The sequence below is a fragment of the Epinephelus lanceolatus genome, chromosome 13, assembly GCF_041903045.1.
Source record: "Epinephelus lanceolatus isolate andai-2023 chromosome 13, ASM4190304v1, whole genome shotgun sequence".
Classification (NCBI taxonomy): Eukaryota; Metazoa; Chordata; class Actinopteri; order Perciformes; family Serranidae; genus Epinephelus; species Epinephelus lanceolatus.
In genome coordinates, this window is record NC_135746.1 from 36,237,132 (window position 1) to 36,264,882 (window position 27,751).

The 27,751-nt window shown below is 41.2% G+C and overlaps 2 protein-coding genes across 2 annotated transcripts; both read left to right on the plus strand.

Annotated features, from left to right (window-relative positions):
- Positions 1-1,812: 1,812 nt before the first annotated feature.
- Positions 1,813-24,820, plus strand: LOC117270717 (uncharacterized). The gene is made up of 4 exons (XM_033648500.2): positions 1,813-4,035; positions 5,681-6,337; positions 19,498-19,611; positions 22,917-24,820. The coding sequence occupies exons 1-4, from the start codon at positions 3,481-3,483 to the stop codon at positions 22,965-22,967; spliced, it is 1,377 nt and encodes a 458-aa protein (XP_033504391.1). The 5' UTR covers positions 1,813-3,480; the 3' UTR covers positions 22,968-24,820.
- Positions 8,585-13,686, plus strand: LOC144458258 (uncharacterized). The gene is made up of 3 exons (XM_078174082.1): positions 8,585-8,660; positions 8,769-9,209; positions 9,489-13,686. The coding sequence occupies exon 3, from the start codon at positions 11,332-11,334 to the stop codon at positions 13,147-13,149; it is 1,818 nt and encodes a 605-aa protein (XP_078030208.1). The 5' UTR covers positions 8,585-8,660; positions 8,769-9,209; positions 9,489-11,331; the 3' UTR covers positions 13,150-13,686.
- Positions 24,821-27,751: the final 2,931 nt, after the last annotated feature.

The window sequence follows — 27,751 nt, forward strand, 5'->3', positions numbered from 1 at the left end:
TACAATGTACTATACACGAATTATAAGATAAATTATGAGATTTAATAAGTCAAAGTAGAGATAGTTGGGTTTTCATAATATTAATTTGTTTAATAAGTTTCAGTTTTGACTAAGGCCTCTAAACCATCTCAAAATTATGTCTCTTCTCATATATGTGACTTGTTTCCTCTTAGACTCACAAGTCAGTCTTTAGACGCTTTGCTTAATACTGATGTCTTTCTCCCTGATTTTGTGTTTAGATGGGTGGATACAGTTTCAGAGTTTAAAAATATTAAATTAACTGATATTAATTCTACTCTTGAACGTTTGGCTGTGGAAGTTTGGTCTAGACAGGGTCCTATAAATATTGTTAACGTTTATAACCCTTGTAAAAGGTTAGTGTTGTCAGAATTTGATGAGGTTATGTTACAGGTTAAATGTCCTATTATATGGGTTGGGGACTTCAATGCTCATAACCCATTATGGGGCAGTGCTGCTATGGATAGTAATGGAGGAGTTGTGGAAGAATTCCTTGAAAAGTATGATCTGGCAGTGATCAATGATGGAAGGCCAACCAGATTTCATATTGTTAGGAATACTTCAAGTCATTTGTTTGTTGCCTCTTCAAGCTTGGCCAGAATTGGGGAGTGGGAAGTTATGGACAGATATACAATACGTTGTGATCATTACCCAATTCTGTGCAGGTTTGAGAATAGAAGGGAAAGGGAGGGCTCCAAGGTAGAGTGATTAAAACTACAAAAAGAAATAGTTGGAAGAGATATTGTGGAACACTAGGCCCTGAAACTCATGTAAGGCAATTGTGGTCAGCTGTACACAGAATGTCAGGTCTTTATAAAAGGAAACCTATTCCAGTTTTGCAAAATGGGGAAGTGGAGGCCATATCAGATGAAGGAAAAGCTGACATGCTTGTTGATGTTTTTCAAGCAGTACATAGTTCTGGGAATCTGGAAGTTGAAAGAAGTAGGAAGAGGACTGAAGTAATGTTAATAAATCAGTGGAAGTTGGCTGGGAATTCAGATAATGTAAATCCAATTAATCTGTTTTTTAATATGACAGAGTTATATGCTATATGTTCTGGAGCAAACACTACTCCTGGGAGGGATGGGTTATCCTATGAATTATTTAAACATTTAAATGAGTTTGGTCTTGAGGAGTTGTTAGCTTTGTTTAACTCAGTGTGGGAGGAGGGCTGTCTGCCTGTGGAATGGAAATATGCAGTTATAGTTCCTATTTTGAAACCTGGCAAAGATTCATGTGATCCCAGTTCATACCATCCAATAGCATGAACATCAGTGCTTTGTAAAATCATGGAACAGATGATTACTAAAAGGTTGGTTTTCTTTATAGAAAGCAAGGGACTTTCTGTTAATGTTCAAAATGGGTTTAGAAATGGAAGGTCAACAATGGAGTCTGTTGCAGTCTTAGAGCAAGATATTAAAAAGGCATTTGAGAATAAAGAAATAGTGGTAAGTGTATTTTTAGATATTGAAAGAGCGTATGATTCATTGTGGACGGAGGGACTAATGATTCAACTTTATGATTTAGGAGTAAGAGGTAGAATGTTTAATTGGATTAAAAACTTTCTGATGAAAAGAACAATACAAGTACAAGTGAGTGGGACATGGTCCAAAATTGTAGAAATTGAAAATGGCACGCCGCAAGGCAGTGTAATTAGTCCCGTTCTTTTTAATATAATGATGAAGGGTTTGGGCAGTCTTTATTTGCAGATGATGGGGCCATATGGAGAAGAGGGAGAAATGCAGAGGACAATTTAAAGCAAGTTCAAAGGGCATTAGTTTCTATAGAGGAATGGTCAGATAAGTGGGGATTTAAAATCTCAGCCATGAAGACAAAATTTATGATTTTTGGATTCAAAAGAAAGATACCTAAGGTGGGATTGAAAATGTATGGATCCTCGCTAGAGAGAGTGAAAGTTTTTAAATTTCTGGGTTTATGGTTTGATGAACGACTGACATGGGCTGTTCATATTGCAAAAATACAGGCAAAATATGAAAAAGTGATAAATGTAATGAGAAGTCTGGATGGATGTGATTGGGGTGCAGAGAGAGAGAGACTATGCATTTAATATATAAAGCAATGATAAGGTCTATAATAGATTACAGTTGTTATGTATATGGATCTGCTGCTAAGTCACTGCTGGGGAAGCTGGACATTTTGCAAGCCAAGGCATTGAGACTCTGCTGTGGGGCATTTAAAACCTCACCACTGCTCATAGAAATGGGGGAAATGCCCTTATGTTTAAGACGTAGTAAGTTGGGGCTGCAGTACTGGGTAAAATTAAGAGGATCTGATCAGGCACTCCCAGCTAGGTGTCTCTTGCAAGAGCCAGGTGGTAGGGTCAAGTACAGATCATTTACTGACAGTGTGCATCATTGGGTCACGAAACTAGGAATGGAGCAGGACAGCACAGCAGGCTGGTTACCTGTACCTCACTGGGTAATGCAGGAACCGGATGTTGATCTCACTTTATGCAAGAAAAAGATAACACTCTGATAGCTCCTCAAATAGATCAATATCTTAACAGCATTATGGAATATTACTTGAAAATCTTCACAGGTGGTTCTCAGGATCCAGAGAGTGTGAAAGCAGGATTTGGGGTGTATGTAGCTCTAGCTGGGACTCAAGTTTGATCAGCGTATCACAGATGGAAGTTCTGTTTTCACTACAGAATTATTGGTGATTCTTTGGGCTCTGTGGTGGACTGAGGACACAAAACCAAAATCAGTTCTCATTTGGTCGGACTCAGCAGCTGCTCTGTTGGCTTTAAGAGGAGGTAAATCGAAAGCTCGGCCTGATCTTGTTAAAGAAATGTTGTCTGTTCTGTTTCGAGTTGGAAAGACTGGGTGTGCAGTCAAGTTTTGTTGGGTTCCTGGACATGCTGGAGTTGAGGGAACTGAAATTGCAGATTCTATAGCAAAGGCAACCCTGAAGAAAGAAGCAATAGATTTAAATATATCTCCGGGAAGAGTGGAACTGAGAGAAACAATCAAAGAGGGTGTTGAAAAAGAATGGCAGGTACTGTGCGGGAAAAGGAGACTAGAGGAAGGTAGGCTATTATTTTTCTTTACAGCCCCTGGTTAGAAAAGCCAGTTATAGTTTTGGAACTCGAAGTGTTTCTGTTAAAATCTGCAGACTGAGGCTTGGGCATTGTGGATTGAATCATGTGGGTGTTCAGAAACAATTAAACATGTTTTTTGGAATGTCCGATGTATAGAACAGAGAGGAGGTCTTTTTATAAGAAGCTGTCAGAGCTGGGTGTTGAGACATTTTCTGTTAAATCTATTCTCAGGCAGGGTGAGATGATTACAAGAGCAGCCTTACAGTTCCTGAGTGAAGCAGGGCTTTATGTGAGAATAAAAAGACTTTGTCCAGTGGAGGGCAGTGATACGCCAAGTAGCGTCGATACTGCCGGAAACGAAGAAGAAGAAGAAGAAGAAGAAGAAGAAGCAGAAAAAAGAAATGGCTGAGCAGCGATCGCAGAAAACTCCGTCAGAGTTAGTGGATGTTTGTCGCGTTTGCGGCGACTCATTCTCGCCAACTAAAAGAAACAAACATAATGTTTTACAAGGCCATGACTTATCCGTCCGGCCGGACTATACATTGGCTTTGGAAGACATCACAGGAGAACGCGTTACACAGGGAGATGGACTACCCAAAGCGGTATGTGGGACCTGTCGCACGCTTTTGCGACGGTATGGACGGAGCAAAGCTGATGTGGAGGGAATTGGCTCTTTTGTAAAAGAAAAAGCTACCACAGTGCCGAGGTTTAAAAGATGTGCCCCCTCAACGCCCAGTCAGCAGCTCAAAATGGAACCAGGTCCTCCAGAAGATAGTCGCGGCAGCAGTCCGGCGTTACGAAAACTTTTCCCGAGTGGTGAGGCTGAGGGTACAGATCCAGATGACATGGGCGGTGTAGTATCATTAGATGATGGGGCGACCAGCAGAATGAACGCAGAACAACATGTAGCTGCTGAATCCAGGCCTGAGCCCCAACAGCCTCAACGAGTAACTAAGGTGAGCTGTTTAAGAATGTCAGTCATCTTAGTCAAACTTATTGTAAACATAAACAAAGTTGATAACACTCTTTCATGTTTCTTTTGTGTAAATTTTTAATAGACAGACAGATATCTTTATAGACCCTTTTTCACGGCAGCCATTTTGACATGAGATAATAAAACAAATCAGGTGTTACCAATGCTACTAATTAAGGTTCTGTTGAATTTAGTGTAGCAGAGCTTTTCTAATGAGCCAACATGCACAATAGCAGCACCTGACTCTGTTTGGCCTGAATGGAACAGAACCTTAATTATTATAATTGGTAACACCTGTATTTGTGCTACTATCTCATATCAAAGTGGCTGCCGTGAAAAAGGTCCATTGTCATTGTATTAAAAGCACAACGGAATAGCACAACGGAATCGCAGGCGCTCCTCCCAGCAGTAAAAGATTAAGAATAAAATAAATAAATAAGATTGCATTTATATCACTCACTCATGTACATAAAGCCACTCACTCGCTCACGTATGTAGAAGTCAGTCATTGCACATGTACAAACAACATAAAACCACTGTAAACATTCTGAATATATTGCACTGTCTTTGAGAGATATTGCAGTTTTTAAATGTTAGATATGTCACAGTTATGTGTAACCCTTAAGGTTGGTGTGTCAGTGTGCTTGTATGGCTTTAGGATAGAGACTGTTCAGAAGTCTGTAGGTATGTGTTTTAATAGGCTCTGTGCACCAGCTCCACTACTTCCTGAAAGGAAGTGGGCATGTTTATTTCATGTCCTATTAGGGATAGACCGATATGGATTTTTTAGGGCTGATGCCGATACCGATCTTTTTTCCATCACCCTTAGCCGATGACCGATTATGGACTGCTGATTTTCTTGAGCCGATATTTGGGGCCGATACTGCTTTTGCTCCCTCAATTTACATCAAAAAAATGAAACAATGATAACAAATATTACAGGTCTCAAGTTTAAAATAAGAATAATGTATAATAATAATAATGTATAAGATGTATAAGATTATTATACATTCAAATAAAAAAAGAGTTCAGTGCTCTTAAATCTTCCAGTAATGTCTTTATAAAATAAACAAATATTTAAGCTGAAGCATAAATAAAACAACAACTACTGTACACAGTAGGATTCAACAGCTTTGTTCAACTTAACTACATACTTTCAAATGAAAAAAAGTGCCAGGGAAAAATAAATCCGCGAACCCATGCGTGTATCGGCTGATGCCGATACAAGTAAAAAAACTCAAATATCGGCCCGATATATTGGCCGATATTATTGGAGTAAGTGATTAATCAGGTGTGCGGCAAAAACAACCAGCGCACACCTGATTAATCACTAATCTGGGGTTAATAAAGTAATTTATTATTTTTTAAACTGATTATGGTTATCCCAATTACATGTAATCCATTACTAACAAAACACATGCACACGCGCACGCACACAGACACACACACACACACACACACACACACACAGACACACAGACACAGACACACACACACACTGTGGTCACTATGTGGTTCTTGTAATGTTCATCTATCTGCATGTCGTGTCACCCTGGCAAAATCTGTCTTTCATTAAGACCTTATTTTCAAGGAGTTTTGTAATGTATTTGTTTTTCTCTCTCTCCAAGGTTATTGTCACCCATGGACCTGCCACACTTTCCAGGATTGTTACTGGACCTATTGAGAAGATTGCCATGTGTCTTCAAAGGAATCATACCAAAAGATTGCCAAAGTTGGTTATGGATGTTCCTGGTTTAGACAACATTGCCATTAAACAGGTTTTTAAGCGTGTAGACAAAGAATGTCAAAAACTGACTGGTAACAAGTGGAAATCCATATTGAAAAAAACAACCCCATCAGATCTTAAAAAGTTTTCCTGGGATAAAGTTCTGGATGAATGGAAGGAGAAAGCGCCAACATTTCTCCAGTTTCTGAAAAGTGCAAGTACCGTTTCCACCGAAAAAGGGGAAGGAAATGCTCGTGCAAAAATATGCAAAATGGCAATGGCCGGTGCTACTCTTCTTCGAGCACGTTCGAAATTCATGTGCGCACCAATGTACTTAAATGCACTTCTTATGCAGCACGCAGGAGCTAAGAAGAGGTGCTATGATAGATTTGGCAGGATTGGCATCTCTGTCAACAGGAGAAGCTGCCTTCGGAAATTAAAAACTATCAGCTCATCCTGGGACAAGAAATACCTGAAGTGGAAGAGGAATATATGTGCAAGGTCCTCTGAGATGGCCGAACAATGCCTAGACCACCAACCTCTTCAACATGACCAACAGGTAAGAATGCATTTTATGGTTTACATAATAATCAATTTCTTAAAAAAATAAATGCTTCTTGCTTCTGCTTCTGTCAAAATTTGATGGATGGTGACCATCACTCCTTCCTTCGGGGTGAACACCAGGGTGAACGCTGTTTGTTTAGAGCAAGCTTATTGATGAGATGAGCAGGATGTTGGGAGGGGGAAAAGGATTGTATATATTGTTTGTATGTTTGTGATATTCATGATTCACACTATCATGATATGGTGACATAGAAAGGAGGTTAAATGGAAACATCATCATCAAAGTCTCAGTGCACGTCTTCACCATCTTCTTTTTTCTCTTTCTCTTTGTCTCACACACACACACACAGCAAATTAAATATTCAGTTTATTTAAACTTTTTTTTGACATGTAAAAGTTTCAACACGTTAATTATATTAGTTACAGAGGGTGAAAAGATGAGTTCTAATGACTGAAAAGATTAACGGTTAAACATTATTGTGAAAAGTACAAGCAATTCTCACCGAACAACCCAAAGTGTGAACCTAAAGTAGTCAAACGTCCTCCTGACCTCCACACACTATTCACTCTGTTAGTTTCTCCAATCACCTTACCAGATGTAAAACAAACTAGAAAAGACCACCATTTATCGATACAAGTGTTTACTAGCTTTACCGCTGTTTACTAATCTAGACCATACGCGGTGACCTTTAAGCACATATTACAAACAAGGCATCAGTCAGGGGTGGTCAAGAAAGCATAGGTTACTAGGCATGTAACGATATGTCGAATTTCGCGGTGTCGCGATAAAATAAATTCTCGATACCGTCGTGGGAATGCCACGGTAGTTATATAGCTGCGTTCTCCTACAGAGCCGGTAATATGACTGTGTGACTACATTCCTCATAATCCTTTGCATGCAACTGCGCGCGCAGGTGAGAGCAGACTCGTGCAGACTCGTGCAGCTCAGCCTCTCAGCCTCCGACTCTGACCCGTGCGTGACCGGAGGAAACAGCAAATAAAAGTAAGGAGATTGATTGTTCTTCTCTGTGGATTTTCTCCACGACCGTTCGTCATAGCCACACATATCACGTGAAACAGCGGAATCGTGGCTTTCCGACAAGACCAAGCACTTGTCGGTAGTCCAATGTTTTCATAGCGAAAACAAATGATAAGTTTACACTAAAATAATGTATAACAAAGCTTTCATACAGCTTTGCACACACATTACTTTTGGATGGATTACTCGCGAATGCAGGGTTGCATAGAAATGCCACGCATATCACATGAAAACGCAGGACCAGAGCTTTCCTCTCCTCATCTCCTGTTCTGAGAAAGTGTTAGGGTCTCCTTGATGTCAAGATTGTCAACCTGGCGTGAACAAACTGAGTGAATGTGTGTTTTTGAGTTTTTCTATGACTTCCAGGGAAATGGCTGGGCTTTATTTATCTTGGTTTTCTTTTACACACATCTCTACCCACCTCTCTCTCTCTCTCTCTTTCTCTGTCCTCTCTCTCTCTCTCTCTCTCTCTGTGTGTATCTGAGAGTGAGGAATTGTGTGTTACTGAGTTTACATTATTTCTAATTTGTTAATTTTGTTGTTGTTGCAGGGTCTGATTGTTTTAAGTTCTGTATATTTGATGAATATTAAGACTACTCTATCCTCATAATTTGATGTCATTCAGATGACTTTCTAGTAATAGTACTACACTACCTTTGTTCAGAGTAGGTTAAAAAATACTGAATGTTTCCATTTTCATATTCTGTCACTATAGTTTTAACTGACATGACTTTGTTATGGCACTTTAATGTCTGCCTGCCTAGCAGTAATAGGAGGGAAATGAAAGCACATGTTCAACTGTGTGTTGATTTGTTTATGATACGCTTCCAAGTTAAAAATAACATGCTGTACAGTGTACATGCACTATTTTTGAATAAAATAGCTATTTTTAACAATAAATTTTCTCTTTTTTCCCCTTGTATAATTATCATGATATATATCGTATCGTGGACACTTTATCATGATAATATCGTATCGTGAGTTTCTGGTATCGTTACATCCCTATAGGTTACCATTTGTACGTTTTTCTTTAAATACAGCTTTTTCCAGCTTCGTTAGTTACTCACACCAAAGAGCGCATTTACAAGAACACCAAGACCTATCATGGACAGTGGTAAGAAAACTTTTACCATCTCTTTAAACCATTTTCTTGTCATTTAAGTTTCACTGCAATCTGTTATTTATTATTATTATTTTCAATTTACAGACTTCATCGATTTAACAGACGAAGGTTATCTCATGAGGTTTCCCAGCCAAGAGTATAACAACCTTTCCAACTGTAAGTCTTGTTGTTGTTGTTGTTGTTGTTGTTATGTCACGCATTGTTAGCACACATCTCATAGGCATTTACACATCTAATACACAACATATTCTGTCGTTTTTACAGTCACGGCCGATAATCTGGAAGAGTTGGGCAAAATCATTCGTCAAGCAGAGGCTGAAGGAACTAAACAGTCTGCTCCGGCACTGGTTCCCTCACCAGCCGGCGTGGGTAAAAGACATGACCCGGTGCAATGATTGCCTCAGACCCCTGAGGCCCTGACACCGTTTGTCTTGGCACAGCCGCCACAGTCCGAGAGAGGAATCTCTGAAGCCTCAACCGAGACTCATCAGCTCCTGCAGCCAGTCCCCCAGACCACCGCCGCCGCAACTCTGAGAGCAGTCGACGCCACTCCGGAACATCCGAACGAGGTTACACGTCCTCCTGCACAACCGCCACAGTCTTCTGTGGTCGGGAGGAAGAGGCGTCATACAGCCGGCGGTAGCACCGGTAGCACCGGCGACATCGACAGTCGACCGAGTGTTTCTCATAACACTTAAGAAACTGGTGAGTCAAAACCTTTTATTTTCTTTTGTCAAAAATAAAACGCAGGATCTGTGTTGGCTTCATGCTGCAATGCTACAAACAGGAAGTTAGACCATTATTAATATAGGTCCGACATGAAATGCGTCATAAATGCTGCTCATAAATGTTCCCCCCAACCAACAAACGTATATTTCATATTTATTACTTGTTTTTATTTAATTTAGAATACAATTTGAATAAAATAATGAATAATAAGTAATCCTCTCTCTCTCTCTCTCTCTCTCTCTTTCTTTTTTTCAGCAAAAAGACCCAGAAAATGTCCGCACAGTTACAAATGTTCGACCTGTCAGAGGGAGAAAGAAGAATTACATCTTCTCGTTGCTAATGTGCTAATAGACATGAGCGAGATCCTCTTTGTGCTAGGCCTTGGTGTTTGAGTGTAGGTTTGGATTGTTGTTGTTTTGATTTGTTTTTTGATTTTGTTTTTTGTTTTCCGTAACCATGGATGAAAGCAACCGCCGTCCCTCAAAACTTGATGTGATGATACAAGAATTAAAGCAGAATGTATTAAATGAAGCTCAGGAACCCACTCAGTCTTTATGTGAGGAACAATAAGATAAAGAAATCCCTGACCCACTCACAGATCAATGGCTATCGCAGATCTTAATCATTCTCAAAGCATTTTAAACACCATAAATCAATGTCAAGACTTGTTAAATCAAATACCCACCATACCCTCGCCTTCAAACAAAGTACTTGCACAATCCGATTCTTTAATCAGAGAACAAAGCCCGTCAGTTCTTTTATCTCTGACCCGTTCTCAGATATTGATTTTGCTATCGCCAAACTTAATCATACGCAAGCTGTTTTAAACATGATAAACCAATGTCGAGATTTGTCAAATCAAATACCTGCCAAAACCTTGACCTCAAACGACACTCGTTTGCAAACCGAGACCCAACTTAATAATCAAAGTGCCCAAAACCAAACGGGCGTCTTTAACGCTGTAAATCATTTAGAAAATGTCCAACGTCCAACACGGCCGTTGAAACTGACGGTAATTTGGTGTTCACCGTCCAACTAGTCAAAAACCCCTGAGGCGGCGGTCGAAAAAGACTCTTGTTTGATACCTTAGACAGCGAGATTATTTAAAAAAAGCTACGCTTTCTGCGGGTCGTAATCAACGGCCCCGACAACCAACTTTGTTTTGCGACTAATTTGGCTTATCTGCTTTACCCCGATATCGTTGATAGCGAAGCGTTTGTGTTCGGCAGAGACATTCAAAGTAAGGCGGGTTTGAAGGATCAGACCGCGGTAAGGTTCGGCGATATACCGAAATTTGAAAAAGTCTCAAACTGCAAAATTGCAGTGTTCTACAGAACCGATGACGGTCGAACGCTTTCTAAATTTGCGACAGATTCACCAAGAAGACAAAAGATGGTGTTTATGTTTGGAAAAACACTACTACAGCATAACGAGCCTGAAATCCTTCCTAGGCTCGCTGTATGTGTGCGAGTATTGCTACACGGGGTACACCTCCGTCGTGTCTCACCGTTGCTAGGGTCAATCCTCCGTTTGCTCGGACCCCTCCTGTACCGAGCGAGAGCTCCGACCCGTAGTTTGTGTCGACTGTAACAGAACGTGCCGTTCTGTGTCGTGTTTAGCCAAACACAAAGAGCCCGTAAAGAGGCCCGTAGCTGAAAAATACGTCAGTAATTGCGAGCTGATAAAAAGATGCAAAAAATGCAACATGCTATACTACATTGCTATGAACGGTAACGGTAAACAACACGCGTGTCCAAAAGTTAAATTTAAAATCTGCGGCGTAACTGTAGAAAAAGATGAGAGCGAGGAGCACCTGTGTTACATACAGCATTTACCGGCCGAGACAAAACATACCGAGAAATTGATTTTCTACGATTTTGAGATGTACGTAGACTCGTCAGGAGCGCACGTCCCTTTTCTGGTGTGTACAAAAAACACTCAACGGCAAAAGGTGGAATGCTCAGGGTGTAGATTGTGCAGTTTATTACGCATTTCAGACGACCCATGTACAGAACATCTGTCTTTATCGCTCACAACGCTAGAGGATTTGACAGCTACATCGTGCTGAACGCCATACTGTCTCTGAACATGAAGCCAGATGCGCTCGATAGTCTGTTTCTTGACGAGCCGTCTGTCAGCTCTGCCTAAAGTCCTAGGTTTTCCCGATAAAAACAAGGGTTTTTTCCCCCATCGATTTAGCTCCGAGAATCATTTAAAGTACTTAGGCCCCTACCCCGAGCCAGAGGCCTACGGCATCAAACAAATGAGCAAAGAGGGTAAGAGAGAATATCAAGCGTGGTACGAGACGGTGCGTCATGGCACGTTCAATTTTGAAAAAGAAGCCATCCGCTACTGTCAAAACGACGTGGATATTCTCGGCCAAGCCTGCGGCATTTTCAGAAAAGGTTACATCGATGAAACGGGCGTGGACCCTTTCAGTTGCGCCACCATTGCTTCGGCCTGCATGAAAGTGTTTCGCACAAATTTCCTGCGTCCCAACACCCTGGCCATTCAATCTCCCGACGACTATGGAAGATGTCGCAAAGCCTACTCAAACGCAGGCGTTCAGTGGTTAGAGTGGGTGTCGCATACCGAGGGTGTCTTTATTCAGCACGCGTTGAACGTGGGTGAAAAACAGATTGGTCGCTACTTTGTAGACACTTGCATCGAGGCCCGAGGTGTGAAAACGGCGTGGGAGTTTCTGGGTTGTTTTTATCACGGTTGTCCGTCTTGCTTTCAGCCCCATGACACCTGCCCTCTGACGGGTAGACCGTTTGACGAGTTACACGCCTCCACCATGGCGCGGATACAGACGTTAGAGTTTGTCCACGGTCTCAAAGTGAACGTGATGAGAGAACACGATTGGCTCGAGTTGAAAAAATCCCGTCCGCTTCTGGGAGATTTTCTCGAGTGTGCCAAAACCCCTCAACCTTTGTCACCCCGCATCGCTTTGTACGCCGGTAGAACGAGCGCCGTGAGGCTGAGGTACATGGCGGCACCGAACGAAACTGTACGCTACGTGGACGTGACATCCTTGTATCCCTACGTTAACTGCGTCTTTCCCTATCTTCTAGGACACCCCGAAATAGTTTACCGAGATTTCAAAGAGCCGCAAAACTACTTTGGGTTAATCAGGGCCGTCGTCTACCCGCCTCGAGGTTTGTTTTTCCCCATGTTCCCCTACAAAACAGCCACCAGTAAACTGGTGTTCACCCTCTGTCGAACGTGCGACGAGCTTAATTTTCAGGCCGGCTCATGTACGGACGACTATGAGGCTAGGGCGTTGATGGGGGTTTGGGTCACTCCCGAATTTAACAAAGCCTTGGAGTCGGGGTACCGCTTAGGTGAGATCACAGAGGTGTGGCACTTTGATAGACGCAGCGACGACATATTTGTAGAGTACACGCACACTTTTCTCAAGGGTAAACAGGAGGCCTCGGGCTACCCCGCCGAGGCCTCGGAACGGGAGAGTAGAGAAAAGTACATTGCAGACTACAGGGCGAATCAGAGCATTTTGCTGGACGCGGACAAAATTCAACCAAACACGGCTAAAAGACAGGTGGCTAAACTCTGTCTAAATAGCTTATGGGGAAAGTTTGCCCGGAGAAGTAACCTGAACCAGACCGTGCTCGTCAGGGAACCAGAGGAGTTTTTCAGTTACATGTTTTCAGAAAAACACAAAGTCAAATACTTTTTCTTCCTAAACGAGACCACGGCTCTGATTCAGTGGTGTCACGGCAATCTGTATATCGCACCCCCCAACAAGACAGACAACGTGTTTATTGCGGCATTCACCACAGCCTACGGCCGTCTAAAGTTGTACGACTATTTGCAACAAATGCAAAATCGGGTACTTTACCTCGACACCGACTCTCTATGCCGCAAAAGAGGGAGAGACAAGGCTCAAACTGGGTAATTATTTGGGAGACTTGATGGATGAGTTGGGCGGTGACACGATACGGGATTTTGCAGCCGCGGGTCCTAAAAGTTACGCGGACTTGACCAAAAACAAGCGAGCCGTGCTGCGGGTGAAGGGCATTACTCAGACGCACAAATGTCAAAATCAATTTTGACGGCGTCAAAGAGCTGGTAGAGGGCTACCTGCAAAACCACCGTACAGGGGACAGGGAGGAGGAGGGGTTTATTGAGACTCTTCAACATGGCATAAAGAGGGATAAAAACGGGTTTCTTCTTAAAAACTCGTCATTTTAAAAAAGGTTTCATGTGGTATTTCACAAAAGACGGCTGCTTTCCACAGGTGAAACGTTGCCATTTGGCTATTGAAATGTTTTCAGCCGACCAGCGGTTGTGGAAAAACTTTTTGTAAAAAGTGTATTGGAAAACTGTCAATGTTTTGTCTCAGGTGCCTGAAAATATTGTATGGATATATACTTTGTTTCAACCCATGTACGCAGAGCTGCAAAAGATGAATAAAAAGATTAAATTTGTTGAAGGCCTGTTTGATTCTTTTGATGATGAGAACCTGTTTCTGCCCGATCAAAATCACTTGATTATCCTGGACGATGTCATTTTTCAGGCCTCTGACCATCCTGAAGTAGTCACGATTTTTACACAATACAGACACCACAGGAACATGAGCGTCATGATGTTGACGCAAAATGTTTTTCATCGGGGCAAACACAGTCGGACCATCAGCTTAAACAGTAATTACCTGGTCTTGTTTAAAAACCCCAGAGATAGGTTACAGATAAATATATTGGCTCAGCAAATTTTTCCTTCGCAAAAAACTTTTTTTCAGTAAGTTTTGAAGATGCCACCAGAAACGCTCATGGTTATTTAATCATAGAGATCACCCCAAATTGCCCAGAACAAGAGATCGGGGTTGTTACCAGAGCAGTGGCCGGTCGTCTATCTACCTAAATCGCGGTCTTCCTGAATCATCATCATCATGTCTGTGCGTTTAAAAAGGAATGCTTCTTTACTGCGTGTTTTGTGTCACGCCACGCCTGAGAGACGTAAAGATATTCTTAACCACGGCTCTTCCGACTTTCTTCAGTCTTTGCGCGAACTCTCTTTAAATGTTTTAAAAGGAAACATTCCCCTGACGGCGCTCAATATTAAAAAAATCAAAAGGCAAAAAATTATCAAATTGCTGGTAAATAAAAAAGCCAGCCTAAAAAGCAAGCGCTGAGCTCTGATGACCCAGTCCGGAGGGTTTCTATTGCCTCTGCTTTCGGCGGTTGTGCCCATCTTTGGACAGCTTCTAGGAGGACTAATTAATAGGCACTAATCAAAAATGTCTCAAAAGATGTTTCTGGTCACGCCTCAACAGCTGAGCCGTATGAGTCAGACTTTGGGCAACAACAACAACGGCGGTGAATCTCACGCCATGAGATGTACGGCTGAAAATGATTTAGACACAAAAAATGAGGGATATATTAAATGAATGGGGGCTTAATCCTTATGAAAAAAATAAAAAATATAACGCTGTTACAAAGATACCTCACCCTGATCAAACAAGGGGAGGAGGAACGTCGACTTTACCTAAAGACGGTGAGCGGCCTACCTCGTGACTCTGACGAGCTGGAAGAAAAACAAGATGAAAATGAAGAAAAGGACAAGAAAGAGGGAGGAATGGATGAGACGGCGCGAGGTACTGCAAAATCTTCCTCAGTGTGACCGCAAAAATGCCAAGTATATTATTAAGAAATTAGTCAAGAACCAGGACGGGTGGACTCCTAAGGGCGAATTTATTCATTGTAAGAGGTTCGCATATGACTGACTTGTTTAAAAACCTACCAGTCTCTTATAAAAAGAAATCTCTAACGCCAAAGGGATGGATGGGCTTTTTGAATACTCTGATGGAGCTCAACATACCGATAACCTCGGTGACCAATCCTTGCGCTCGTGCTCAATATCGTCGACTCAAAACCACCGGAGGGTGGCGTGAAGGAGAGGAAGAAGAGGAAGAAGGAGAAGAGGGGGCCATAGCGCTGGTCGAGAGGGAGAAAGGAAAGCGGAAAAAAACAAGATTTAATTCCGTTTGCGGACGAGGAGGAGGAGGAATGGGTTACACCGGTAAAAAGGAGTGAAAGAAAAAAGTGGAAAACGGCTGCTCATTGGATTAATTATACGGTAATTACTTTAATAATAAACACCTAGAAGATGACAACTGCCTTGCTGAGGAAGCTGAAGGTGAAGGTGATGGACTGGCCAAGTATGTATGTATGTATCCAGCCCTAAACTCACCTGTGCACCTGTGGGGCATCCTCAAGCTGAAGGTGGAGGAGCGCAAGGTGTCTTCACATCCATCTGCTCCATGATGTCATCATGGAGGAGTGGGAGAGGATTCCTGAAGCAACCTGTGAGCTCTGGTGAATTCCATGCCCAAAAGGGTTAAGGCAGTGCTAGATAATAATGGTTGGCACACAAAATATTGACACTTTAGGCACAATTTGGACGTGTTCACTGTGGGGTGTACTCACTTATGTTGCCAGCTGTTTAGATGTTGATGGCTGTGTTTTGAGTAATTTTCAGAGGAAGGTAAATCTATACTACTATACAAGCTGTACACTGACTACTTTAAGTTATATCAAAGTGTCATTTCTATAGTGTTGTCCCATGGAAAGATATAATGAAATATTTGCAAAAATGGGAGGGGTGTACTCACTTATGTGAGATACTGTATGAGGTATACATGATTCAAACAATAACAAGTTAAATGAGGTATACATGTTGAAAACATTACAAGATATATGAGGTATACATGACTTAAAAACAATCACAAGATATATGAGGTATACACGGTAAAAAACAAAACAAAAAACATAGCATTAGGCTAAAGCAGACGAGAGCAAATTCATGGCGGAGGTTCCTTGGATAATGTGAATAATAATGCAACCTTTTCAATTCTGTCAAGGTGTCCACAGGTATGTTATTGCCTTGTACAAGACAACTCACTGCGTCTACAAACAAAGCGTACAGAGTAACCAAATGGCTTACGTTTGAGGCATTCATCTCTTTAATGATTTTGTAGAATGCATCAGCCACCAAACCGTCTTTTACAAGTTGCAATGTGCACCGTACCAACACATCCCAGGGTGTATGTACAGATTGAGACCTAACTATATCCAACATGCATTCCAATCGAGTTACTTTAACGTCTCTGTTCAAACCCACATGATTCACACTCATTTTGTTTTTAATAACCTGATCCAAAACATGGATTAAACGACAAATGACAACGTGTTCCTCTACATGCGTTACAAGTTTACTCCAGTAGTGACCCATTTTCACTTTTTAAGCCAAAACTCCAGAGCTTGGTCTACAATTTCAATCTCCTTCGTCATCGTGTTGTAAATCTTGGCGATCGAATGTTCGATGCGTCTTATCGTTTTAAAGTCATGCAGCAGGAAATCACAATCACGGATCCGGTACTGGGACATGCAGAGACGGCGAGCATTAAAAGCTTGTTGGATGGTAGGGATAAAATGATCCGTCCAAAGTCTTTGCATCAGCTGGTGGTAGTGTACCCCGTAAAAATAGTCCGACATCTCTTCCAGACATTCGTGCTGACGCTGACTCGGATGCTTGATTTGACACCCGTTGCAGATTTACCTTCTGTACTGGCCCAAAACATTCAGCAGCAGTTTACTCACTACGGCTCTCACTAGTGCCCTGCACGGGCCTATTATCTGGGCCCGGCCCGGCCCTGGCCCGAGGGGGTGGAGCCCCAGCCCGCCCGGCCTGACAGGTTTTCAGAATTCTCATGCCCGAACCCGAAAAAAAGCCCGACTTTTTTTTTTTTTTTTTTTTTTTTTAAACCTCCCATAACAACATGTAGGCTGTTAATGTTGCAGACATTAAATTAGTTTAATTGGGGTTTCTATGGTATTAAGCTATATTCATTATATTTTGATTGAAAGGATAAAGTTAAATATGAATTTATTTAACTTAATGACTGTATTCTCCTATTTAGTGAGAATTGTCAACTGTTGCTGTGCACTGTTGCAGTTGCATCGCACACAGTCACTTCAAAAAACAAAATAATCAGTTAAACAACCCCCAAAATGCTTCAAACACTTTTCTAAATAATCTTAATATTGAAAGGAAATGAAATATACCCACTTATGCCATAAGTACATGCACATATAGACCCTTATCTGGGTATATTTCATTTCCTTTCAATATTAAGATTATTTAGAAACGTGTTTGAAGCATTTTCGGGGCTGTTTAATTGATTATTTTGTTTTTTGAAGTGACTGTGCGAGATGCAACTGCAGCGCCTGATATTGCAAATTGTAGGTGGCAGGTCTATTAACAAATAAACACGTCTATCCAAGCCTAAGCTACAAACACGAACAAAACAAACCTTGTCACAGTGTTTATGAATGGGATCAGTAAAATATTGTAGCGACCCTGCAGTGAATGTTCTGTTGTAACGTCAATGTTCTGTGAGCGGGGTGCGAGAGTGACGAGGATGAGGGCTGTGTGAGTGCGCGTGCTTGTGTGTGTGGAGCGAGCTGGAGGAGAGAGCAGCAGTGCATGGTTCGAGTTAACGTTACAGCTAAGTCCTTGTTTTGTGGTTGTTTTGGCGTGGTTACGGCCAACAATAACCTGTACTGTTCAGTAACAAACGGTGGTTTGCCGAATAACCGCGTCATCCTTCCACACGTCCTGGCGGACGCTACAATATGATGAGTGACGTGCAGCGGAGAGGGAGAGGCACAACGGCTGCTGCGTTCAAGTGTTGCCATTTAAATCGGTTAAACACAAACACACACCTCTCTAATTGGCAGGTTAAAAAAAAAGCCAGAGCCCGGCCTGTGTCCGAGGTAATGATGTGGTAATTGGCCTGAAGCCCGGCCCTCGGGCCGCCGGGCCCCTTGGGCCCCTTGGGCCCCTCGGGCCTCGGGCTCCAGCGCAGGGCTCTAGCTCTCACCATATTCAGAAATCCCACAGACAGCACCGCGTCCATTTCATTGGCATTCCTTTACAAGGATATCCAGTTCGCACGTCTGCTAAAGAAACGGTGGCAGCAGGCGGTGAAGAAGAAGAAGAAGAACCACCGTCAGGTGAATCAGGCGTTGTTGGAGTTGACGGAGGAGTGGGGTCTGTCGGTGAAGATGGAGGAGTAGGAGGAAAGCCCTGGGACAGCTGCAGCGGTGGAGAAGGAGGCTGAAAAGCCTGAGCCAGAGGAGGAGGAGAGGCCAAACGCATCAGCGACGGCGGTGCAGAAGAAGGCCTGATAAGGCCGGCCTCTGGCGATGAAGGCGATGATGAAGGCGGGAGAGACATGTTTTTCAGAGTCTGTCGGTCGTTTTTAACTACGTCCGCCCGCCGTAGCTTTTTAAATGTATTGGTACGGAGGGAGGGAGGGAGGGGTTTTTGAAAAGGAGGAGGAGGAGGAAGTGGGGGAGAAGTCTTCTAAAATAGCGCTTTTTTCACAAGCATAATGTCTCTCGAGCTCCGACTGCTGGCAAAGAGTTCCTTAATATTTTCCGCATTTTCCTCCATCATTTTCAACCAGTCTGTGAAAGGAATGCGCAATGATGCCTAAAATACGCGGCATTCAGAATTGAAATACTCTAAGACAAATTTGTCCTGGCCACAATTTTCTTCTTCTCTGTACCCGGCAGAATTTCTTTCAGGCCGTGCAAGGAATTTGCTTCTCTCATGTCTCTTGTCTCGGGCAGAAAGGGCGCTCTAAGATCGCTTAATCCCACCATATTTAACACACCCCAGTCTATTAAGGTGAGTGTTGCTTGGGCAACAAGAGATCCAAAAGTTTCCCCTTTCTCCAACTGATAAAAAAAAACACTTCGTTCGTTTTATAATTGAACTTGTAGCCCCACGCACCTCCAGCATCTAAACTCCATTCCTGCGTAAGAGCGGAGGCCGGAGGCATCTGCATGCGACCGACATGCCTGACACGCTTCTGGGGTGCTGGCCAAGATTCACGAAAACTCGTCACAACGGTGTTGCAGATGACGTTTCTCTCACCAAACATAATTTTCCCTCCTCTTCCCAGCGTTTCTTTTTCGTTTACCGCAGCATTCTCGGAGGAATCCAACGCTCTCTTGGCCATGTTTTTTGTTTGTTTTCTCTTAACTTGTTTTTTTTTTTTTTCTGCATAAAATCCGGAGTCTTTCCGCTCTCTTTTAAACACATTTGCTCAACACAGCTTCTTAGGAGAGGGGTGGGGAATTCCAAAGGTCACCATCCATCAAATTTTGACAGAAGTGGAATTATTCTACTCTCTTCCAAGGTTACCAATTTTTTGAAATTGTGTTTTCTCAACCAGACTGCAGCTTGTCCGGATGTCCAACCAAATGAGAATGCTGCGCCATCTGACAACCAGAGCCAGGGATCACAGCAAAGACCACCTAATGATGACAATGATGGTGATGCTGAATCGGTATGTTATCAAAATACATTTGAAAACCTGCGGAGGAGTCATTTATAAACTCTGGTAATACAGCATCAGAGATGTCATTTCTTGAAGCTATTAAAAGAATAGTTCACCCAAATATGTAAATTCAGTCATCATCTACTCACCCCCTTGCTGATAAGAAGTCAGGTGTAGTTTTTCAATCCTCAAAACACTGTTGGTGTACCACAGGGAAACAACTTCCAGTATTTTTCCAAACAATGGATGTCTATGGAGACCATGGGCAAAACCTAAAAAAAGTACCCCCAAAAAACCTTCCAAATCCTCCTATGGGGCAGGAACCAGAGGGTCACCTGTTCGAGTCCCCGTCCGGACCAAATATGGAGCGTGGACTGGTGGCTGGAGAGGTGCCAGTTCACCTCCAGGGCACTGCCGAGGTGCCCTTGAGCAAGGCACAGAACCCCCCAACCGCTCAGGGCGCCTGACCAAGGCAGCCCCCTCACTCTGACATCTCTCCACTTTGTGCATGTATAGGTCCTGTTTGTACATGTGTGTGTCTTTTGGACCTGTGTGTTAATGACAAAAAGAGTGAAAAAATGGAATTCCCCTCAGGGGGATTAATAAAGTATATATTAAAATATATATATATATATATATATATATATATATATATATATATATACACAGTACTCAAGTTGTAAAAAAAATATCAGGGGAATGGTGGATTTTATCACATGGGGACATAATTTGTGCTGATGACAGCGCAGAGGGTCTGCCATAGCATCACTGCTCTTACATAGTTAGGGTCAAATGCACAGGACAAATGCGAAATCATTTCTTCAGCTTCTACTTGGGTCAACCGATGATACTAATAATATAATATATACACACACACATAGATAAATATATATATATACATATATATGTGTGTGTGTGTTATTGTTCAGACTTAGATATTTGACTCTACTTGTACTGTATGTGCCCCTGCATCAAAAGGACTGGCCCTAGCTTGGCCCCCCATTGAAACTGGCCTAGAACCGCCACTGCTTACCTGACTGTATAATATTACATTTTCAATGTTTTATTTTGTTGCTTGTTATTATGATTTATGAGTTGCAAACTTATTCATCTGTGGCCATTTGAATGCCACATGCACGAGCCCCTGCAGACTTTACTGGTGTGCCCCGTTTCTAAGCAGCAGTCTGCTGTCTGAAGAACTTGTGGTAGATTGGCTTATATAGGCTTGTGCCGGTTTGAAAATTTTCCAGCCAGTTTGATTTAAAGCCAAATATCTAACCGAAGCGATATATCGAATTATATACCTAATTTTGCCACTGGGGGTCGCATTTGAGCTATTTTTCCCAATAAAAGCCCATTATAGGTGTAATGCGCTTCCAATCCACTAGGTGGCGGTAATGCTGTATTAACGGCCAATACACACAAGGTTACACAAGAAAAAGAAGACGACGACAAAGAAGAAGCAGAAGGACACCAAGAAGTTAGGGCAAAGACGGTGGATAAACCAGTAATAATAGTAGTAATAGTACAGTATAGTATATACTGTATAATACAGTAGTAATCCAGTATCTTTGGTTAGGGCAACAAACTGAATGGCTGTATCCGAAACCGCATACTATACTAGAAGTACGTACTGATATTGCCAAAATGTAGTATGTAGTATGCAAACAAAAGCAAAATCTGCAGTATGCAAAAAATACCCGGATGTCGTACTGATTTGGAAAAATTCCACAGTATGCATCAGACCAGTCTGCCTCGCCTACTGTTTCCCACAATGCAGTGTGCCCTTGACCGGGACCAGTCAATTGTCGTAATGGCGGACAAGAGTGATCAAGCCGGGAATACCGCGGAGATGTTATTATTTTATTAAGCGCCATCCCGTACTGTACTGTGCGTGTGATATTATTTTATTAAGCGTCATGCCAAATCTTTGATACATATACCTGACTTAACGTACGTAGAGATGCACTAAATCATGTTGTCTGTAATGTAGCTATAATAAAAACCCAAACTTGTGTAGCTTAATAAGATAAAACGAAATTCAATATAGACTGATCTGTTCATTTTAATACATTTATATTTATTGAAATTGTGATGTCTGTACATAAGAGCCCCAGAGGCAGCGCTGCTATTCTGTCCAGTAAAAACATGAAGCTTCACTTTATATTCAGACAAACTAATGTGGCAGCTACAATTGTTAGATTTCATCTATGAAACCAACATTTATCTTCCAAAAGGATTTGTATCAGCCAGCGGTAAATCTCCAAAGAGCAGCAGGTCAGTTCATTGGATTGCTTTCTCCCTGGGATGACGACGGAGGTTGACCGGCGATCATCTCGGTATTCCGGCTGCGAGCTGCTTGCTGCTCCCGGCCAGCGGCTTCCACAGCGGCTCTTCTCATCCCTGAATACGTTGGAGCAAATTTCCAAACAGGCATTATTTGGATAAACTGACCACATGTTGGGGATCTAAACAGTTACCTTTATGCCTAAAAAAATATTAAAACTTAATAAAGTGACATATTAACAGCGCTACAGCGGAAATTTAAACAGCTTTTAGCCTGCTTTGAACTCTCTGCTTTCGCTGTTGGCTGGTGTGAAATGCATTCTGGGATACTTGGCTGTATACTGCATACTGCGAACGGTCTGCTGGAATGGCATACTGCAGTATGCAGTACATACTGATGTAGTATGTTAGTATGCTGTTTCAGATACAGCTAATGACTGCTGACTCCCTCGCACTTTTCCCCGCCCCCAATGAAATTTGATCTCTGGAAGCAGACAGCTGAGCAGAGCTGTGGAGTCCCTCTGCAGTCTCTGAGACAAACACTTGTAGGCTCCTCCACTTCATTTATAAACCAAGATAAACCTTATCAAGTTGTCACAATGCATGTTACAATGCAAGATAAGTTGAATATAGTCCCTTGACACGCTGCTGATGTGAAAAGCCCCCCCCCCCCCCCCGCTTTATCCGGTTGACGTGAATTAAACCGGTGGAGCTCTTGAACGGGAAATCAGCACAAGCCTAGACTTGTACTAAAAAGGCACTTTATTTGACATGGATGTGAAGATATGCTCCAGACAACAACTGCTGATGTTGTGTTGTGCTGTTGTTTATGATGTACAAGGAGTTAATTGCCAAGTAAGTGTTTGGTAACTTTGCTAGCTTAAAGTTAACGTGTGGCTAATCCTAGCAGCATGAAATTTTAACAGCTAGTGAGTCATGAAACGTATTTTCTTTCAGTTTATGTTTGATCCTGAGCTGTGGCTGTGATACCTGGTGAACATAATATATTGTTCCTGTGTTGTTGTCAGATATATGCCATTAAAGCGGCATCGGAGTTTGACTGTCCTTCTCATCTGTGAAACTCATCTACACAACACACGTGATAGTACTAACCCACTACAACGGTGCCGTGACCCGTCCTCCTCTCTGGTGTTGCTGCGGGCTCCACGTGGGACAGACAACTCTTCGCGCTGCTGCGTCACCTGTGCTTTGATCCCTTGGTGCCGTGAGTCACAGTTATGGCTTAAAGTCTGATATATGGACTGAATTTGATGCATGGCAGTCCTGAGAAGGCTTAAAAAAAGGGACTTTACTTTGAGATGGTAATTGTCATTGTGTACATGCAACTGGTAAATTGGTATGTGTAAATGTAACCTGTGAAGGTAAAAAGTGTATTTGGTTTTGGATATTTTTTTCCTGTCTGCACTGTAAAAAATATCAAGGTGGTTTAACTTGAAAACTTTAAGTTCAGTTGCCGCCTTAAAAATGTGAGTAAACTCAACTTCAAGAACAGCTTTATTTCAACTCAGAAAGCTAAGTCATATAAGCTGTTAAACTAATGATCATTTGTTATTTGAACTTGATGCTTAGAGTTGAAATGACTAATTATTTTACATTTAACATTTAAGAAAACTTGCCCTCTCTTGTCAAACAAACTTATAATTTTACACTATTTCAACTCACAAAATTCAGTTACATCAGTGTTTAATGAATGATTATTTGTTGTTTGAATCCCATTTGTTGTTTGAAACAACTCACTATATTACATTATACATTTGAGAAAACTTGCTTTGTGTTGTCAAAAGAACTTAAAATTGTACACCCTTTTAACCCACATTTTTTAAGTCAAAATAGCTAACTATATTCATACCAATCGCCCGTTCAAGTTAACTTGTGTCTTTAAGGCAGCAATTGCACTTAAAATTGCAAGTAGGCTAAGGTTTTCAATTTGTATCCTCTGTCTCGCCTAATAATGGAAAGTTCACCTGTTTCCAAAAAGATTACAATGAACACACGTACAGTTACTGTTCAAAAACATTTATTTGAACAATTATCTCAACTTAAAGCTTGCCCTATATCAAATACAAGTTTGGCAGATGACAGATAAGACAAGCCTAAAATCCAGTGTAAATGAGAAAATTTATCTCAGAGACCACAAGTAAATGTGTTCAAAAAACATCTGCCAAAGAGAACAATCAAGACCACCGTCTCTTATCCGTCCAAAATTAAGTGGGTGAGTAACAGTGCTTTAAATCCTAAGACTGCTGAAACTTTGCAGAGGTGCACTTCACATTCATAAAACAAGGTTTATGCTACATAAAAATACTCTGCCTAAGCATAGAACAGCTGAGACCGTCACTTATATGAGTATCTGTGCCTTGACCTGTTAAGCCCTAGCCATATTTTCAGAAAAAACGCCTAAAAACACATGCCCAAAGTAAATCAAGAACTTCTCCACAATAAGGTTCATATGCAGGTTAAGAGAATGGATTCCCAGTGTCAAAAATATTGTGTTTGTTACTATGCCTGAGTAAATTGGGATAAACCAAAGGAGAAATTTGAAATTCCTATCCTCTTTTACAGAGGATAACACCATGTTACCAATGATTCCATGCACCCACTACCTTTCGTCACCCCCAGCAACTCCTTGACTACAAATGTACCAAATTTGGTGGAGTTTGGGCAAAGGGCATAGCCTCCACAGAGGTTTTAGTAAGGATACCACCAGGCAGAAACCCAATTTGGCACCAAAGTGTGCCAAATCCTGTTATTTTGCACTTCCAATGTAATATGGCAGGAAAATACAACTTATATCAATTACAGGAGTCTAGCACCATCTACTGGAGCTTTTGGTTATGAAATTTACCTTGTCCTTCATGAAATTCTATCATTGTGCACAGCATAATATCAATAAAAACAACAACAAAATGTATTACTTTGTCTCAACATTGAGCTCCACAGTCATCTCCTCAACTGTAGAATTCTGGTTTTAATCATATCTGACAACCAAAATCTTTTCAGATGGAGCTCTCTGAAGACAAATCTTACCAAATGGGGGTCTTTGACCCTCATGAATTTAGGGCTCCCTGTCACGATAAAGGTTGAGAACCACTGATCTAATAAGTCCTGAGGACGGCCGGACGACACAACACAAACTACGGTGTGTTCATGGTGATGAAGGAACATGGCTCCTTGGCACAGAGGAAGAAGATGTATCAGGCTTAGACACACACAATACCTATTTGTACAGTGTTTCTCAACTGGTGGGTCGTGGTCCAAAAGTGGGCCTCGGGTTTGTTCTGAATGAGTGACTCGCAAATGTGTCAAGTTTGTAAAAAACACACCTTATTCTGAAGTACAGTGAATTTTTGGCACAGAGCTTTTATTTTGAAGTGCTGTTTCCTGCTGTAGAGTCAGTGACTAACAAACAGCAGCTTAACAGAGACAGCGAACTAGGCCAAGGACATGGCCAAATGCAAGTATGACACTGAACATATTTAAGTGTGTGGACCTTGAACTAATGACTAAGGAGAAATCTGGACCAGTTGGGAACCGCTGTGTTAGTAGATACATACAGTCACTCTTACTTTGGGTTTAGTTGCACATGTGAATTTGTGACAGTAGTAAAAATATGGAATAACACCAGCCTTTCCTTGTAACATTTTGATGTCTCTTGGGCTCCATAGTGTTATTTTGAAAGGTATATTGTGAGCTAACGCGGCTACCAAGCACTGCTAATCAGTCATTTAGCAGCCATACTGGCTCTGAGGTGTTTTATCATCTACACACAAGCTCCTGACCTTACTTTTGGTAAATGCTTAAACAATTTACTGTCAGAATCAGTGCTGCATTACAAAAAAATCTGTTTTCAGATGGAGTAATTCACTCAGCCTGTACGAGCAGTGATGGATTTCTGAAGAGTGGAAGGTTTTATTTATTCAATGATGATGCTGATACACATCTGCTGTAACTCCACAAGTCAACACAGTCTAGACACTCGACTCCTCCACGCCCTTTGAGCCTCACATGCATCAATGTGTCTCGGAGGTGTCTTATTGAAGAGTTGTTAAATCCACAGGCTCCATGCAGTAAATAAGGTTGGATGAAGATGACAGACAGTATAAAAATAAGTGAAATAAATTCATTTTCTTTTTTTATTTTAAAGTAAAATTAATGTCTTAATTAGTGTCACAGGTCAGTTCTCTGGGTGGAGGGGTCCTGCTGCAGTGTAACTGAGGAGCATCAATGGCCTTTTGTTGACTCTGTGACTTTCATCAGCTCCTAACTCCGGAGTCAGGAATACACCGAGTTAGTGAGCCAAATGAAAATTATGTCTTTCCATCCCTCTCCTCACAAAAAATGCTGTGGGTTGTTTTGTTATGATTGAGCAGATAATCACTTCCAGATGTGCTCCATATGGCTTCCCTTATATAAAAAGTGACCTCTGCTGTCTGGCCTGGTCCAAACACATCGGGGCGATGGAAGTGAAAGCTGACTTATTCACTCAGTCTCACTAACACATGAAACCTCATGGTGACAAACAGGCAGAGGTTTGGTTTGCCTTTGAAACCGGCACTGATAAAACATGAACCTCAGAACGAGGCCAAACATTTTTTGTATGATGGTGCCATGAATGTGTTAGGATGTGAGATGCTGCCATCTGCTGGCTGTGCAAAGGCTCATTATGTTACTAACTGGAGACTCTGAAAATGTTTTCTCTACACTCTAAAGACACTGAAACAACATTGCATTATGGAAGCAACACAGAGACAAAAGTGGTATAAGTTTAACAGCCATTTATTATTGAAAAATCCAATTTAAACAAAACTAAATTTATAGAAATAATTTTAAGTATTTTATTTTGTAAACTATGCAACTGATTTTTTTTATTCTGAAGACATTTTTTGAAATTAAAATATGAAATTTTGTAATTTGCAAAAGCTGAATTTTAGTTTTTTTTTCAGTGTTCACAAAGTCAGTTTCAAAAATCCATGTTTCAGAATTTTAAAAATCAATTTAAGCCACAAGTGGCATTTAAAAAATTAATTTTACTTGAGTTGAATATATTGGATATTTGAGATTTGTCAAAGGAGGTTGGGAATTTTAGTTGTAGCAGTGATTTATTATCATATGTTGATGTTTGGGGTGTGAAATGTCTTGAAATTTAGATTTGTTGTAATAAGCACTCTTTAAGCAATCATTTCTAAATTTAATGCATTGGTTGAGACGTGACCCTAGATGGTGCAAACTGAATTTCATATTAATCTCTGGCTAATTGAACTTTTTTCCGGAGCTTTTTCATGTCAGCAGTTGCCAACAGAAAATACCATCAGCAGTTAAAGCCTATGTCTTTATCTCCTATTGAAACTTTGGTTTAAAATAATGGTTATCTATGGTCCTATATTATGTTTCATATGGGTGTAATGGTACACAAAAATCACGGTTCGGTACATACCTCGGTACACAAGTCACGGTTTGTTTTTTTTCAGTACAGTAATGAAAAAAATAGACAACTATTAAATATCTTTTACTTATTGGTAACCTTATTAAAACATACCACCACAGCAGTTAACTCTTTTTACACAATTTTTGAATGAAACAAATATATATAAAATCCTGCTTTTTCACAGTTTGAATGAAAATAGAAATATAAAAGTGAAAAATAAAATCCTGCTGTTTTTTGACACATTTTTTGAATGAAAAATAGAAATATACATTTCTGCTTAAACAGTTTTACTCAATTAAAATAAAAAGTATATTGCAGCTGGTCAGTTTTAAAGCCTGCTCAGATTCAGTTTTACTAGGAACTTACTTAGCTTTCCCACTTTGTTAAAGTGCAGTAAACAAAACATGCTTCAATATC

Coding starts and splice junctions, on each gene's coding strand:
- LOC144458258 (XM_078174082.1), top strand. CDS start 11,332: ATGCGCTCGATAGTCTGTTTCTTGACGAGCCGTCTGTCAGCTCTGCCT.
- LOC117270717 (XM_033648500.2), top strand. CDS start 3,481: ATGGCTGAGCAGCGATCGCAGAAAACTCCGTCAGAGTTAGTGGATGTT. Junction 4,036..5,680: donor AGCCTCAACGAGTAACTAAG/GTGAGCTGTTTA, acceptor TCTCTCTCCAAG/GTTATTGTCACCCATGGACC. Junction 6,338..19,497: donor CTCTTCAACATGACCAACAG/GTAAGAATGCAT, acceptor TTTCTCAACCAG/ACTGCAGCTTGTCCGGATGT.